This window comes from Calypte anna, chromosome W (genome assembly GCF_003957555.1).
Source record: "Calypte anna isolate BGI_N300 chromosome W, bCalAnn1_v1.p, whole genome shotgun sequence".
Taxonomy (NCBI): domain Eukaryota; kingdom Metazoa; phylum Chordata; class Aves; order Apodiformes; family Trochilidae; genus Calypte; species Calypte anna.
In genome coordinates this window covers 12,988,860-13,006,166 of record NC_044276.1, presented here as the reverse complement: position 1 = coordinate 13,006,166, position 17,307 = coordinate 12,988,860, and the positions used below count along the sequence as shown (strand labels likewise).

The following is a 17,307-nucleotide window of genomic DNA, read 5'->3' as shown; positions in this document are numbered from 1 at the left end:
CCTAACTATATTGCTAAATTCCTCCCGAGTAATTAGCCCTTTTTTCCATAATTGGTAGGCCCTCTTCTTAACCCTAATTTCTTTCAAAGTCTCCCTGTTCAGCCAGACCGGTTGTCTTCCCCACCGGCTTGCCTTTCGGCGCACTGGGACAGCCTGCTCCTGTGCTTTCAAAACTTGCTCCTTGAAGTACGTCCATCCCTCCTGGACCCCTCTGTTTTCAAGGGCTGTTTCCCAGGGTATACTCTGGACCAGTCTTCTGAATAGGCCAAAATCTGCCCTCCAGAAGTCCAACGTAGAGGTTTTATTGATGACCCTCCTTGTATCCCTGAGTATTGAAAACTTTATTATTTCATAATCGCCGAGTCCCAGACGTCCACCGACCACTACATCTCTCACCAGCCCCTCTGTTTGTGAAAAGAAGGTCAAGCGGGGCTCCATTCCTGGTAGGCTCATTTACCAGCTGGAGCAGGAAATTATCTTCTATGCACTCCAGGAATCTCCTAGACTGCCTCCTCTCTGCTGTGTGGAGTTCCCAGTAGATGTCCAGCAGGTTAAAGTCACCCATGAGAACGAGGGACGATGATTTTGAAACATCTGCCAACTGCTTGTAGAATAATTCATCACCCTCATCCTCCTGATTGGGTGGTCTGTAACAGACTCCCACCAGGATATCAGCCTTGTTGGCCTTCCCCCTGATTCTGACCCACAGACTCTCCACCTTATTATTACTGACTTCAATTTCAACAGAGTCAAGAGACTCTCTAACATATAGGGCTACCCCTCCACCTCTCCTACCCTGCCTGTCCCTTTCGAAGAGCCTGTAGCCACCCATGGCAGCACTCCAGTCATGGGAGTCATCCCACCACGTTTCTGTGATAGCAACTACATCATAGGTTTCCTGCTGCACGATGGCTTCCAGCTCCTCCTGTTTGTTGCCCATGTTGTGTGCATTGGTGTACATGCACTTCAGCTGGGCTGCTGATTTGGCTCTTAACCTGGGCTGTCCACCCTTGGGCTCCTTTCTGGAGAGCCCGATTTCAACTCCTTCCCCCTTCAAACCTAGTTTAAAGCCCTCCTTATCAGCCCCGCCAACGTATGGGCTAGAGTCCTTTTTCCCCTGTTAGATAGATGCAGCCCACCTGGTAGTCTGAAATTTGGCCCATAGTCAAAAAACCCAAAGTTCCTCCGGTGGCACCAATCCCTTAGCCACCTATTAATGTGGTAGGTTTTCCTATTCCTCTCCTCATTCATCTCCTCTACTGCAGGAATTGAGGCAAACACCACCTGTGCTCCTGTCCCATGAACTAATCGACCCAGGGCCTTGAAGTAATTTTTTATCACCTTGGTACTTCTTCCATTAATGTCATCACTGCCAGCCTGGACTACCTGGATAATAATCTGAGGGTCGGATTAGCTGAGGGAGTCTCCTACTAATATCCCTCACCCGGGCACCGGGAAGGCAGCAGACCTCCCTGTGGGATGGGTCTGGTCGACACATAGGGCCCTCAGTTCCCCTCAGAAGGGAGTCGCCAACTACAACTACCCTTCTTTTCTTCTTTGTAGCTGTACTTGTAACCTGGCTGGTAGACAGGGGGCGAGCAGGAGACCTTCCAGACAGATCTTCCTCTTGCCTGTCCTCTGCCTGATTCTCTGAGTCCAGGGCCTTGTATCTGTTCTCTAAGGGCACCTGTGGAGATGGTGGGGGTTGGGAGGGGATTCTTTTACCTCTCAGACGACGGACCTGTTTTCATTCCCCCCCATCCCTCTGGTTTGCGTCAACTGCCTGATGGCAGGAGGGGCAGGGCTTCACTGTCTCCTTCTGGATTTCTTTTGGGTTAGAAAGGGTGCGACTCCACCAGTCAATTTCCCTTTCACTGTCCCTAATACTTCTTAGTCTCTCCACCTCCTCTTTGAGCTCTGCCACCATGCATAGCAAGTCATTCACCTGCTCGCATCGCACACAGATCCCATTCTCTCTTTCCTCAGGTGCTAACACCAGGCTTAAACACTCTGTGCAGCCAGAGGCCTGGATAGCTACATCCATCTTCGTGTTCCTCTTAAGGTGTTCCATCTGTGTGGACACACCCTTCGTATATATCTCTTATATATCTCTTATTTACACGAAGATTTTCCTCCTTTGTTTAGCTCAAGGGATAGCAGTGAAACTTTGAGGGACCCTTGAAGCCATGTTCATGGGCAGCATGTTTTGTTCACTACCTCCACCTTCAGACAGTAGGAGCTGCTGCAGTCTGCATCTGTCTTAAAACAGATCTTATATGGCTGTTGGGCAGGAGAAGGCAATTTGCTGCACTATTTGCTGATTGAATGTCCTTTCCTTCTCTTCAGGGAAGAGTAGTTTGGATGGATGTATCCCATCCACAGTCAGCAATGACCTCTGCTGGGACCACAATGTTCAGTAGTTTATTTGAGCAGCAGAGATGTGATACAGAACTATGATGTCGTTTGCTTTGAGAGGTTAGTGTAGGCCTTTGTCTAATGAATGTAATTAGTTGAACAGTTCTTAGACTGGAAGGTTTGGACTGCTGAAGGAGGTCCTGGAAGAATTTTTTCTTTAAATGCAGCTGTTGAATTCATAGTGTTGGGACAAATAAATCTTGTGGTTTGAGACACTAGTGCTGGCATCATTACAGCATGCATGTTTTTAGACATGCACCAGCAGTAGTGAACTTTCAAGTTGTCAAGTGTGTGCATGGAATTATTTCTTGCTACTTCCACTCTCTTACATGCAGAAGTCTCAAAATATCAAATCCTGACAATTGCCTTTATGAATGTGAGTCGTGAAATCTGTGTGGTTGTTTGCAACTTATCCCTCTGTTTGGGTATAGTGGTAACACCAAATTTATTCTAGATGGCAATGTTATCAAATCATATGCTATTTTATACCCTGTGTGTGAACATCTTATGTGCTCCTTGTGTTAATTAATCTTTCCCCCCTTATTACCTTTATGTCAACGTGTTTAAGGTACTATGGGTTAATATTTTCCATTTTAAATCAGTGTTTTCTCTGGTTTTCAAATAGATGGTTAAACATTAGCTTCAGGCTAAGTGATGGCATGCAAAATTTTGACTTCGTAATAATTTCAAAGTGTGTTGTTGATCTGTTTTTAGAATGTTCCAATGTTCAGGAGAATTGAATGTAGGATAGTACTTTGACATCTTAAAGGAAAACTACTTCTTAAAAGACAAAATTTGAATGAGGTAAACATGGTTTAGACTTTTGCTTGTCTTGCGGGGGGGGGGGGAATCCAACCACGATCTATTTTATGAAAAAATAGCTAATAGGCACAGTTAGAAAACTACTTCGTTTGGTAAGCAAGATGGAGCAGAGGTGTTTTTGACTTTACATAGTCATTATGTGTTTGCCAAGTAATGCAGTAGTTTGAATAAATCTTAGCTGGCAGGTCTGCAAGTTAATTTAACTGACTGTTAAAGATAGAGGGTATGATTATGATTGCCAACTTGAAATTACGTAGGAGGAGGTTACCCACATAGGTCTTGTTCACTGAAGACTCCCCAACTCTCAGAACAAACCCTTCCATTTTTTTTCTCTACAAGTAATGTCATCTGCTGGTCTCTTCTGGGAATGTTAAACAGTTCTTGAGGGTTTTTTAAACAGTATAAAGGTGATTCTTGTAAACTATTTGAAAAAAGGTCAGTAGATCAATATTTAGGAACATTTTTGTTTTCCAAATACAGTTGTTAACACATTTCCTAATTTATGATGTGTGCATAGTAGATGAGGTATCAATTGAGGCTCTCACATGGTATATGGCAGAAAACTATTCAAAGGCACTGGTTTTTAAGCTTTAGGATATTTCTGTAACCTAGTTCTGACAGTTTTGTATTTTCTTTAAAGGATAAACAATACCCAATGTTGATATCTGGTTACATGTAAATAAAAAAATTCAATTGTAATTGTGAATATAAAGTTTTAATCATTAGAATTCTTGATAGAAAAGATATGTTTTTGATATATGCAATGTAGGCTTGAATATTTTAATAAATTTTGTTAAATTACAATTATTGTATGTATAAGAATAGCCTACTATTTTTTGATCTGGTAATGTGATTTTTTTTTAATGTCATGTTATTGGCTTTATTTAATAGGCAGTTCAGTTTACTGAGGAAGAATTATTCACCAAAAAATTGTTTTGGCTAAATTGCTGTATTATTAACTGAGTCACAAATGGATGCAGCTTGAATGAGAGGGGGGTAGTTTATTTTCACTTTTTTTGTGTGCACAAGAACATTTTTGAAATTTGAATTCTAAACTACTGAGAGAAAAGAATCCAGTGATCCAAGACTTTAGTTTTAATTGCTACTTATAGTTAATTTAAAATGTATATCATACTTTTTTTTTCCTTAAGCCACAACACCATAAAATCTGCACATAAATTTTCTTCCCCTTCCCCCCAGCATTTAATATGTCTGCTTGTTGTGATTAGGTTTTGTTTGTTTTGGTCAGTATCTCTTAGAGTACATCTTTAGACTTGGATAGATTGAGGAAGATGCTTTATTACACAGGGTGACAGTAGAAGGTAAGGACCCCAAAATCCTTCGGCTTCATTGCCATCTAGTATTACTCTATCTCCTCCAGTAAGGCACGCTCTCCATAAATAGTCACTGTTTTTCCTGGCTGTTGTCCATAGCTATCTTTTGACATCTGCAGAGGATCCCAAGGATCCCTTTTAATTGCAGTTCTCCTCTGACCACCTTGCAGCTCTTCTGATACCTCAGTTTTAATTATGGGCCTCATTTTTAACTCTAAATCCTCTCTCTCTTCAGGAACTGGAGGTTCAGTTATTACAGGGGGGGAAGCAGTAGCAACTGCAACAAGCATCAGAGAAGCAGTAACACCTGTAGCAGGCATAGCAGTAGCGCTCACCACAACAGGCACTGTGCTTATTACATAAGGAGTAGCAGCCACAACAGTATTTACCATAGCAGAACGGGAGACAACAACAGGAAGAGTAATCTCAATAGAACTTCCAGGAGTATCCATAGCAGCATTTGCAGCGGGAACAGCAGTAGCAATACTTGCTGTTTGGGGAGAAGCCAGAGTTGGAAGAGGATGCCATTCTTCCTCCTTATAATCATCCTCCTCTTCAGGACTGGCTTTTAAACGCAGTCCTAACACATTACAGATTATAATACCTTTTTCTTTTGTATTTTTTAACAATCCTCTGGTTTTATCTATTTTAGCTTGGATGCTTTTCCAATATTATGCCTCCATAGATATCCTATTGAGCCTGTTACTTGTTTTTCAAGACTGTCTGCCATCATGATTCTACAGGGTCCTACATCACCCTGCTCGCTGCACCAATCTTCCTTAATAGGACACAATAGCAGATGAGATGTATATGTATAAAACAGAATTTATTGTAAATAATGAAAGATCTTAAAAGCTAGATTAAAAAAGTATAAATTGGATTATATGAGTGTTAGTATATTAGGGTAGCAGAACAAGGTATTCGGATAACAAGAAGATGTCTTAACAATAAAATATACAAATAATCAAATTTCTGGATAACTGTTAGACAAAGCTAATTGTTTGAGTGCTAGCAAATTACTTGTTGATAGGCTTAATATTAGTTCTAGAACAATGATTAAAGTAAGGGTCCTATAGACTTAAAGTATTCATATGTAGATATTTGATACTTCTTACTCTTCAGTGGCTATGGCTGGGTATCCCTTTTCCTCCTCATCAAGGAGCAATCACTCAAGCAGGAATCCCTGCTGGAGGGAGAAGGTCCAGCACATCTTCTAGGGAAAGTGTACAGGATTCTCTCTGATCAAGAGATGGGACTAGCCTTTTATAGAATAAAGTGATTGGATGCTGTCATTTAACAATTTAGCCATACCTCTAACATCTTCTATTGGAGAACAATAGGGAAACAAAGGAAAAGCTAAGGAAGCATTTTCCCTCATACAAATGCTTACATTTATCTCTCTGTTCTTGTTTGGTCTTTGTTCAGCCTATCTGGAGCCAAACTGAGCTCCGTGTTTTTCAACACAGGGGAGCAGCTGGCACCACAGATACCAATTTGGTTAGTACTTCCAAGATTTTTACCATTTCAGAGTTTGCTATGCCCTTTGCTTTCTGTGGAAACTCTTCAACTCGAAGCTAAGGGCAGTGGAGCTGAGACACAGAGTGTGCATCTTAAAGACAAAGAGTAATTGAATCATAAAGGGAAGCTGAGGTAGGCTCACTGAGGCAGAGTGTCCTGCTACAGGCTTTTCCTCAGCTCATAGATGAGAGTTTTATGTATGCTTCATAAGAAAATGATATTAAAAGTAATAGTAATCTTCCATACATTTTCATTGAGACCACCAATACAGCCTTCATTTACTAGGAATTAACCTGAAACAGAGCTGGCTAAGTTTTAACTGTTACGGTCTAAAGTAACATTAAATTTATTTTGGTTTTGGATCTGCAAGAACAAAGTCCAATCTTCAAAGGGTCGGATACAAGCACAGACTTTAATTTGACAATTGACACAAGCAAAATGATAGAACCCTGTGAAAGTATGGGGGATATGTTGACAGGCAAAAGAGGAAGATATAAGAGAGAGAGAGAGAAGAGGGAGAAAGAGTAAGAAAGTGGGAAGAAAGAATGAGAGTCATAGTCACCACCAGAGGTCCATCTGTCCAACGAGTTTCTTCAAGATGGCATGCTAATCCTGGACAGGGTCTGATGCGAGATGGCGTTGGGTCAAGAGGTGACAAAGCAGCCACAGCATGGACAGCCATATATACCCCCGAGTTCCTTTTGTTCAGCTGTCAGTCGGCTGCCGCAGAAGCCAGGTTCATTAGCACCAGAAGAACCAAGGTGTCTCCCCACCCTAGCCAGAGCCATTGAAGACAGGTTCGCTTGGAAGGAACCTCAGTCCGAAGGGTGTCTTCACACAGCCATCAGGTCTTATCTCTTTCCAGGCACCACTCCCCACTCCATTCCAGCCACCTTAGCCAGGTACATTAGCATAAGTACAATCAAGGTGGCTTCCTCCACCCTGGCCAGGGTAATCGTGCCTGGGGGGGGGGGGGCTTCTGACCCAGTCGTCTCAGCATTGAAGGCTGGCCCTCAGAAAAGGGGTGTAGTCTCCACCCAGTCATTAGTTCTTATCTCTTTATGGGGTCACCCTCTGCTCTGGCCAGGCCAGGTACATTAGCATCTTCCTCCACCCTAGCCGGGGCTATTCACTTTAAAATTGTCCTTTTTGAGGCAATGCGGGATCAGTGGACTCTCACATTAACAAAGCCTCTTTTCTTGAGAGGGCACTCATGGGAGCATGAGGGAAAGGCAGAAGGAGGAGCTCATTATTCAAGGGGCAATTCCTCTCCCCTTCTCTGTATAAGTGTTGAGTGGAGGCAAGAGCAAGAATGCCACACATGCCTGTGCTTCTTATCCTCCTCCCTTTCCTCTATGTGCACTCTACAGCTTATTGCCTCTTCAGCTTCAACTCTAATTGGTAAACATCCTCTTGCAAGATCGAGGTTAGCATGTGAGTATGACCTTCCTCAGGGATAGAGTACTGAAGCTGAATGTAATCCAAACAGTCATGCTGGCTGCCCAACCTGCTGTAAAATGTACAGCATAAACAAATGGAAAAAAACATTTTCCTATTTGTTTCCTCCTGTAGCTTGAAGAGCTTTTTAAAAACAATTGAAAATATGATGGTTTGGACTAGAGCTATGTAAATATTTCTTTTTTCCACTTTATTTTCATGTTATACTGCTTCCTATAGCACACATTTCTTATATTTCAGTTTGGGACTTTGAGGGAGTGTGAGTTTATAATATTTCTATTAAAAATAGTCAATCTATAGCACCTTACTTGTAATATCCATTCCAGATTTTATATGCACAGTCTGTTCAAGTTTAATACTGAGACATCATATGAAAATTTTTTTATTGCTCTGTATCTATACCTCTGACTTAATGCTTGAGCCAAAAATTAATGTCATGTTTACATAAAATCCAAAAGAAACACACAAATTCTGCAGTGATAAAATATTAAGATCTAAACCTGGGTCTTCATGTTTGAAAACAAAGATGGGTTTAGGTCTGATCTTCAGAGAATAGAGTTTGAGACCTTGGTTTAACAGAGTGTTTTGTTGAGTAGTGGCTGAAGTGACCATCATTCTTATGGTATACCATACTTTCTTACCATATAAGAAAACCCATCTCTTTTGCCTTGTGCATTATCATGCCAAGTGTAAATGCAGACTTTTGAAACAGTGCGTGCATCTCATTGAGTACTGGGATTGTTTAGTTTAGAGAAGAGGAGGCTGAGGGGATACCTTATGCTCTCTACAACTACCTGAAAGAAGGTTGTAGTGAGGTGGGGGTTGGCCTCTTCTCCCAAGTAAATAACAATTGCCAAGAGGAAATGGCCTGAAGTTGTGCCAGGGGAGGTTTAGACTAGATATTAGCAAGAATTTTTCTATTGAAAGAGTAGTCAAGCACTGGAATGGGCTGTCCAGAGAGGTGGTGGAGTCACCATCCCTGGAAGTATTAAAAAAATGTGTAGACATGGCACTTCAGGATATACTCTAGTGGCCATGGTGTTATTTTCTGGGTTAACGAGTGGACTCAGTGATCTTAGAGGGTTTTTTCCAACCATGACATTTCTCTGATTCTGTGATTATCAATCTGATATCCTGTGTATTGGTAACTGCAGCAGTTTCTATCTCTAAAGAGCTACACAAACATAGCTGCTCTATCAGCTGATAGTCTGAGGAAGTTGGGGTTGTTCAGCCTGGCAAAGAGGAGGCTCCAAGTTGACCTTATAGTGGCTTTCCATTATCTGAAAGGGGCCTACAAGAAAGCTGGGGTAGGACTTTTTGCACAGGTGTGTAGCAAGAGGACAAGGGGCAATGGTTTAAAACTTGAGGAGGAAATTCTTTACTATGAGAATGGTAAGACACTAGAACAGGTTGCCCAGAGAAGTTGTGGATGTCCCCTCCCTGGAAGCGTTCAAGGCCAGATTGGATGGGGTCTTGAGCAATCTGATCTAGTGATAGGTGTCCCTGCCCATGGCAGGGGTGTTGGAACTAAATGATCTTTAAGGTCCCTTCCAACCCTGTCCATTCTATGATTCTACCAGATTGCTTCAGTTGAAGGTGGGTGTCACAATTTAAGTCTGGGACGGTGATTAAATGAATGACATATGCTCTCTGCTAACCCCTCTCACTTGCCAGAAGCCAACCCAAACCAGGACAGTGAGCTTTAGCATCAGCTCATTGGTGGGAGAGGTTAAAGCAAAGAGGCTAAGTAACTGGTGTGAGTGAATTGGTGGCAGAGTTGAAATTAGGACCTGGGATCATGCCACTAGAATGTACTACTTCCTTTTTACTTATTGAAAGAATGGGTAAATTTGCTGGTAGATGCAGGATATCTGGTGTGGGGTTTGGAAAATTTCTGCCATCAGATGCAACTCTGCTTCTGCAACTATCATTTACTAAAGAAATGTTTTTCTTACTATCAAACTTTTATGAATGTTGTGATAGGACAGCAAAGAGGGCTTGTAAACCAGGTTTTTACCTCCTTTTAATTTTATTGGAGATTAAAAGAGTATGTATGAAAGAAACAGTTCATCATATTTGTAATTAAAGCAAGTATATATATATCATTTCTCAGAAATATATGATGATTTTTATTAAAGTTTATTAATACTGAGATATAGTATTTTAATTAATAATGTAAGCTCTCTTTTTTTTTTCTTTCCCTTCACAGGTTTCCACTTGAGTGGCACAGTGACAGAGCCTGCAATGCAATCAGAACCAGAAACTGTTTGCAATGTAGCTATCAGCTTTGATCGTTGCAAGATTACCTCAGTGACCTGTAGCTGTGGAAATAAGGACATATTTTACTGTGCTCATGTTGTTGCACTCTCTTTATACCGGATCCGCAAGCCAGATCAGGTCAAACTGCATCTTCCCATTTCAGAGACACTCTTTCAAATGAACAGAGACCAACTACAGAAGTTTGTACAGTATTTAATCACAGTGCACCACACAGAAGTTTTGCCAACTGCTCAAAAATTAGCAGATGAAATTCTTTCTCAGAACTCAGAAATCAATCAAGTCCATGGTAAGTTTGATATTTTTTCTACCTTTTGTTTCATTCCCACTTTGGTTTTGAGCTTTTTTTTGTGGCATTCAGGATCATGACCTCCTGAGGTCCCTTCCAATCTGAATTGATATGTGATTTTATGGTGTTTACTAAAGAGGATTCTGTTACTGAACTTTTGTTTTAAGATGGTTGAAAATAATACTTTTTTGAAAAGACAAAAGACATGTTTGTTAGATACAGAGTAAGTAGAACAAAAGCAGGGAGTTGTTCATCTCATCTGTAGCCTAGTCCCTCTTCTTGGGATCTGGTGACTCCAGCAGGCCCAGGCAGGCGGTGCTGCAAGAAGATGAATTTTGGGAGCAGAGCTCATCTTAGGTAGTGTTTAGTGTTACAAACAGTTGTGCACAGTATTACTACTTGGGTCTAGGACAACTGGCCACCACCAACTGGACAATGCCAGCTGGCTACCGGACACTTCTACACTGCCAACTCACTGCTGGTACAACTGCACACTGTGCAGCAGGTGATGCTTGTTCAGCACCTTTAACAGAACCTCAGGATCAGGAAGCTATGCTTACGGTGCTCTGATATTTGTAAGGAAACTGTGTATATATATATATATATATATAGGGATTGTATGACTCACAATTTGTAAAATTAAAAAATAACTGAGATAAAGGCAACTCAGTCAAGCATATTACAAACAGCTCGTTTCAGGTTGCAGTCCTGAACATCACTTTTAAAAACTGTGTTTTGAAGTTTTTAAATTGAATTTTTTTAATGTTAACTTTAGAATATGTTTTTGAATGGAGTTTTAATTGTATTTGTTTAACAGTAATTTTAGAAAATATCCCGCATTTGATTGAGTTGCCTTTATCTCATCGTTACATGTTTTGTGTTACGAATGTTGTGACTCTTAGATTTGAACTCCCCTATATATACACAGTTTCCTTGAAAAAATCAGAGCACCGTGAGAAGAGCCACCAGCTCCCCAAGGTTCTGCTCATGGTGCTGAACAAGTGCCATCTATCAATCAGTGTACAGTTGTCCTGGCAGAGAGTCGGTGGTGTGGAAGTGTTCAGAGGACAGTTGTTCTAGACTCAAGAGAAAAAGGACTTGGTGGGGGCAGTGCTCCTGGCATGGGGCAGGGGGCACCCTTGTTTCTGTAAAGGAACCCTGTTTAATGAATCTGCGGTCACTGTGTTGAAATTTGACCTTCTAGCACAAACTCACCAATGAGCTTTTGATAAGATGTAAACAGTTACAGAAGGGATTTTGCTTTTCCCTCTTTAGGGAAGCTTAGCTGAAGAATCTTAATCTACTTTTAATACGACTTAAAATTAACAATACCAAGATTATTTAAAGATAAATCTCCACTGAGACACAATTTCTTGTTAATCTAAATGTATATATATATATATGAATAGCAGTGCAGCATTCACAGGTGGAAGCAGTTGAAGAAGTTTCTGAGCTGGAAGACTTTTTTTGACTCTCTCAGGAAGTAGTAGTCAAGATTTCCCTTTGACCCTTTAAATCTTCCAGTCAAATTTTCATTGACTAAAGATTCTATCATTCCCTGCAGCTGCTTAAAAGATTCACCTACATGGCAGAGCTGCAATTGTGAAATAAAGGCTTAAATCAATAGAATCAATGCTTATACACATATTTCAATCCCTGTACGTCTGAACAGTTGTAGCAATATTTGCTTTTCAAGTTCTCAGGACTTCTTTGAAATCAAGTTTTTACGAATCTGACTATGTAACATTCCTTCCTTGCCAGTATCCTTTTAGTATTCACTACAAAGGTAACATCATCTGAGATCTAAAAATGATAGGTTGTGTTATGCCATTACATTTCTAACATCTTCTCAAAACCTAACAGAAATAGAAATTACAGAGTTGTTGTTCTGGGTTGATGCAGTGCCATTTCTGGTATCTGGGAAAGGGTCCCCCAGGGGTGACTCATGTAAGTAGCTTCTGAATAGCTCTTCCTGCTCAAAATAACCTGGCCCTGCCTCAGGCCATCAGGGACAGAAAAGATGTTCACCTCTTCGATTAACAAATTCAAGAAGGGGAAAGACCTGTTGATTAAGAGCAGGGCAGAGGAGAGGGGGAGGTGAGAGAAAGCAACAGGTGGAGGGGATGTGAGAGAAAGCAACAGGTGGAGAGAGAGAACAACACTAGAATAAGAGAATAACACCTGAGGAGAGCAATGCTGGACCAGGGAGACCAAGGTCCATGAGGAAGGAGAGGGAGAAGGTGCCTGAACAGAGATTTTTCTCTACATCCCATGGTGAGATGGTAGCCTGCCCCCTGCAACCCATGGAGTATCATGGTGGAACAGACCCTGAAGTAGTCCATGGCTCTGTGGGCCACCCATGCTGGAGCCATTTGTTCCTGAGGGATTGTGCCTTGCAGGAGGGACTCACATTGGAGGGGTTCGTGAAGGACTTTCTCCCATGGGAGGGACCCCATGTCAGAGTAGTGAAAAACTGTGAGGAATCCTCCCTGAAGCGGAAGGAGCGGCAGAAAACAACCTGTGACGTCCATACTGTAAACACCACACCCTGTTCCCCTGTGCTGCTGAGGGGGGAGGAGGTAGAGATATTGAGAAATATTGAGAACAAAGTAATTTGGCCTTGGGAAGAAGGTAGGGGTGGGGAAAGAGTAGGCTCTGGTTTGTGTTTTCTCTTTGCCCTGTTTTGATTTGATTAATGATATACTAAATTGATTTTTTCCCCAAGTTGAGTCTGTATTTCCCGTGAGCATAACTGGCGAGTGAAAACCATGTTGGCCAGGCTCAAACCACGACAGTTGTTACAAGCAGAAAATCAAAATGTCAAGTTAACTTGTGTCTTGGGCATGCTTAAAATACTGTGCACCTGATATGGTGATGCAATACATTGAGTTGTTTCCCTGACAGTCTAGATAAGTACTTTTCAATCTTTTCAGTTTAAATACCTTTAAAAAACCATATTCACTTCTTCAGAAATATGTAGATTGCTAGATGGTACAAGAACTTGTTTTAGTTTTGTCAGCCTCAGGTGGAAAAATCAGATGTCAAATGCAAAATTTGATCTAGAGCAACCTGTGGACAGAGCACTGCCTGATATAAATCCAGTCACTTTAGTTGGCACTAGGCTAGTTCAGGTGCAGTTCCTCTGATTTGACTATGCGAATGACATTGCCTGTGTAAAAATGCTCCTTCAGAAGTACTACAGTCATAAACAGCTGTAAATCTTATTTATAATGGAAATGCCTAAAGACTGGATTTGTTTGGGGAGGTGTTTTTTTTAAAAGCTTTGTTTAGCTTTGCATAGCCATCACATTTCAGAGGCACTGAGGTGGTGATTTTCCTCATTTTCATCAATAGCAGCATTCATTAGCAGTCACTTAAACCTGAGCAAGATTGCTGAAGGTATTACTCAGGTGTTTTGGGGACAGTGGTTTTAACATTGCAGTTGCTGAAATACTATGTAAAGTGTAATTTCCTGTGCAAAAGCATTCTAGAATAGCTGCTGAGATGGGAGAAAAAAAATCTCGACTTGAATGTTTTATTATAAAATGTTGTTTATTTAAATACCTTTTCATAGTCTGTTATTTCCTAGTGATTAAGGCTACTGAAGAGAAATTTAGGTCTATTTTAAAGAACCTTTAGATTCAAGCCAAGACATCCAAAATGGAACAATACACAAATCCAAAAACCTCTGCAGTACTCCTTTCCCCTGGACCCACAAACCTCTCTTCTTTGTATAAAAATTAAAATATCTTTTCTTGCTGTTTGTAGGTGCTCCTGACCCAACAGCAGGTGCTAGCATAGATGATGAAAACTGCTGGCATTTGGATGAGGAACAGGTCCAAGAACAGGTTAAACTCTTCCTCTCCCAGGGTGGATACCATGGATCAGGGAAGCAGCTCAATTTACTTTTTGCAAAGGTATGTTGCATACTCTAAACCTTCCTTCTTTTCTCTCCCCCCACTCCCCTAGCCAATCTGTATTTGTTCAAAGTCTGTCTTATTCAAAGTCCTGTTGTTTTAAAACAAGAAAAGGCTTGGGAAATCGATGGCAAGTTAATGCAATGGAACACAATCTGGTGTGTCTTGAGATCAGTTTAAGAATATGAAGTAACATTTCAACTGTCTATAGCTTTGCTCTTCTCTTCCTTCCTACCTCCAAAACGTTGGAGAAACCTGTAGAAATTATGGTCTTGAAGCAGCCTGCATAATACACCTGTGGATTACTTGTGGAAGAAGCATGCTTACAGAATATAATGGGATATTGAAACTAAAAATTTTTAAAATTGGGAAGGCAGATTATTTTTTTCTACTTAAAATTGCATATTCTCTATAGTGTGGTTTGTTTTTTTCAAGTTTGTATTAAAAGACTCATTTCCTAGGTGCGAGAGATGCTAAAGATGAGAGATTCAAATGGAGCTCGCATGTTGACGTTGATAACAGAACAGTTCATGGCTGACCCTCGTCTGTTGCTTTGGAGACAACAAGGAACTGCGATGACTGACAAGTATAGGCAGCTCTGGGATGAACTCGGTAAATGCACAGACTTCAAAATCATTTAGGTGTTCATGTGTATGATGAAGAAACAAGTACATATTTTGGATGGAGAAACTGTTGTGGTACTAGGTAAAGCATATTAGAGTTTTCTGCAGGTTTGCTTGTTCAGTTAAGGTTGGGTGAAATTGAATTTTTGCTCTATTGAATGAGACAGTTACAGTTTGAGGAGAGGAAGCATGGTATAAAACAAGTATAATTGCAACAGGTTGTAAGTACCTGAGAATCTAAAAAGAATAAAGCAAAAAGTGGAAACATAGCTACACAACTAAGTATATAAGCTACTAGCACTAACCTGGAACTGTTAAGGAAGAAATCGATTCACAACTAGAGAGAACTAGAAGGCAAAAAGGAAAAGCAGAAGTCCATTACTGAGCAGGAAAGGAGATCAAATAACAGAGGGTTGTAACAATTAACACTGCTTTACAAGACAGGTCAGTTGTGACCAGATAGATACATGACTTGCACAACAGAGAGAGGAACATGGGCCAAAATGGGAAAGGAATATTTAAACTGGTGAAGTCACTTACTCTAAAGTCTTCCAGAAACTCACTGACAGAGTTTTGAACTGATGCTTCAGAAGTCCTCAAAGTCTATAGGAATTTGTGATAGGGAGGGGAAATTCAAAACAACTTGAAGGTAAATGTCACCAGTATTTTAAAGGTAGTTAGGTGAGTGAAAAGAATAATATCAAGTAACCACCAGCATTGCTTTCCTAGATGTAAGGTACTGGAACAAACTAGTAACCAGTTGGTATGTAAGCAAATAGAAGATAAAAGTGATAAAAGACAACCTGAATTATTTAAAATACAGTGGTAAATCTAATTTGTTTCTCTCAAAGAGAATTCACTGAGTTTATGAGTGAAGGAAATAATGTGTATATCTTAGCTGTAGTAAGGTTTTGGGTGCTGTCTTGGAAACTTTCTCAAAGCAGGTTAAAGACAAAACCTAAATGGAATTGCCTTGTTATTCGTGAAAATTAGAGTGGTTACTGGTTCTCTCACACAATATGGAAAGACACTTCAAGTCTAGACTTGGAGTCTATGAGACCCTTTCTATGAATCTGTCTTGAGATGTCTTCTGTCTATTCCTGAATTATGGGACATGGAATATTAAAATAAGTATGTATATATATATTATTAAACACCACAACAAAAAACCCAACCAAAAAACAGAACAACAACCCAAAACTTACTGATGACACCCCTTGGGACAATATGTAAAAACTATGGAGAACATAGCCAAAATGGTCTTGGTACATTTTAAAGGTCCAAAATCAAGTTAAAGTAAATTTAATCCAAGAAAGAATAAAATGCTTCATTTAGAAAGGAAAACTTAGGTTTTCCACTGTTAAAGGTTAAAGATGACCATAGAATGATAGAATGATCTGGATTGGAAGGAACTTTAAAGATCATGTAGTTCCAATCTCCCTGCATAAGCAGGAACACCTTCTACTAGACCAGGTTGCTCAAAGCCCCATCCAACCTGGCCTTGAACACTTCCAGGGAGGGGGCAGCCAAAACCTCCCTGGGCAATCTGTTACAGTGTCTCACCACTCTCATAGGGTAGAACTTCTTCCTAATGTCTAGCCTAAATCTACCCTCTTCCAATTTAAAGCCATTAACCCTTTTCCTGTCGCTACATGCCCTTCCCAATGATTGATTGCATGTTTTCTGGTGGGGCTAAGACCTGTTTGACATAAATTATATTTATTCTAAATTGAATGTATTAATTCCACATTAAGAATTAGGCTAATGAACCACTATCTGTATATAGCTCATATTATAGATTTCTGTGGTGAAAAGCCTTACTATTAGAGCAGGCAAAGCTCTGTCAGAGTATAGATATAACTACTTTGCCTTCATGAATACCAACACTCTTATGCTTTTTGCCAAGCTGGACATGTACACAGCAAAATTGTATCTCACCGTACTGAAAACTGGAGGGTCTCATGCTTTGTTGCTTATGTGGGTTGAGCAGGTAGGTGGTGGGAGAGGCAGAAATATGTTCCATTGTAGTGAAATGAGGCAACCAGGTGCCACTAATTGCCAGGTAGTGGGCGTGAGCTTGTGTCAAGCCCACCTGTGCCTGATTAGGGCGGGCCCCCACTGCGCATGAGCAGGACCATGGGCCCAATAAAAGGTGAGTCTCGAAGCACAGGCTCAGCTCAGTCCTGAGCACGTCTGCAGAGAGGTCAGTTGCTCTTGGAGCACTGCACTACCTTCATTGCGCCACTAGCGCTCATCGCCCTCAGGGTGAGGCTCTGAGGAGTCTCGAACCCGCGGCGTCGGCATTGCGGTACTGTGTCTTAGCCGGCTGTGTCACTCAAGCCTCACCCTGAGGGCGATGTTTTTGATAGGATTTCACCTTGAATTTCATTCTATTTAAAAGCATACCTTTATTCAGGAGGATCATGCATGTGAATGCGCAAAAGTTGAAGGAGGTTCTAAGGGAGATCAGAGTTACAATAGCAAACTACAGAAGGAAGAGCGGGATGTCCCTGGTGACCCTTGATTTGTGCCAGTAATGGCAGAGAACTAAGACATTGGGTTTAAGGGGGCAATGGCATAATTATGTTCTAAATTAATGTTGGTTTCTTATATTGTCATCTTCTAGGATGTCAGAGTACCAAAATATCAACAAA

The 17,307-nt window shown here is 40.9% G+C and overlaps 1 protein-coding gene across 1 annotated transcript in view; it reads left to right on the top strand.

The window, feature by feature from the left end:
* Nucleotides 1-17,307, top strand: part of LOC103538534 (zinc finger SWIM domain-containing protein 6) — a 161,562-nt gene that overhangs the window by 55,163 nt on the left and 89,092 nt on the right. The window contains exons 2-4 of the mRNA XM_030468330.1: nt 9,757-10,113; nt 13,882-14,030; nt 14,492-14,642. Of these exons, the coding sequence (XP_030324190.1) occupies nt 9,757-10,113; nt 13,882-14,030; nt 14,492-14,642 (657 nt within the window). The remainder of the gene's footprint in view (nt 1-9,756; nt 10,114-13,881; nt 14,031-14,491; nt 14,643-17,307) is intronic.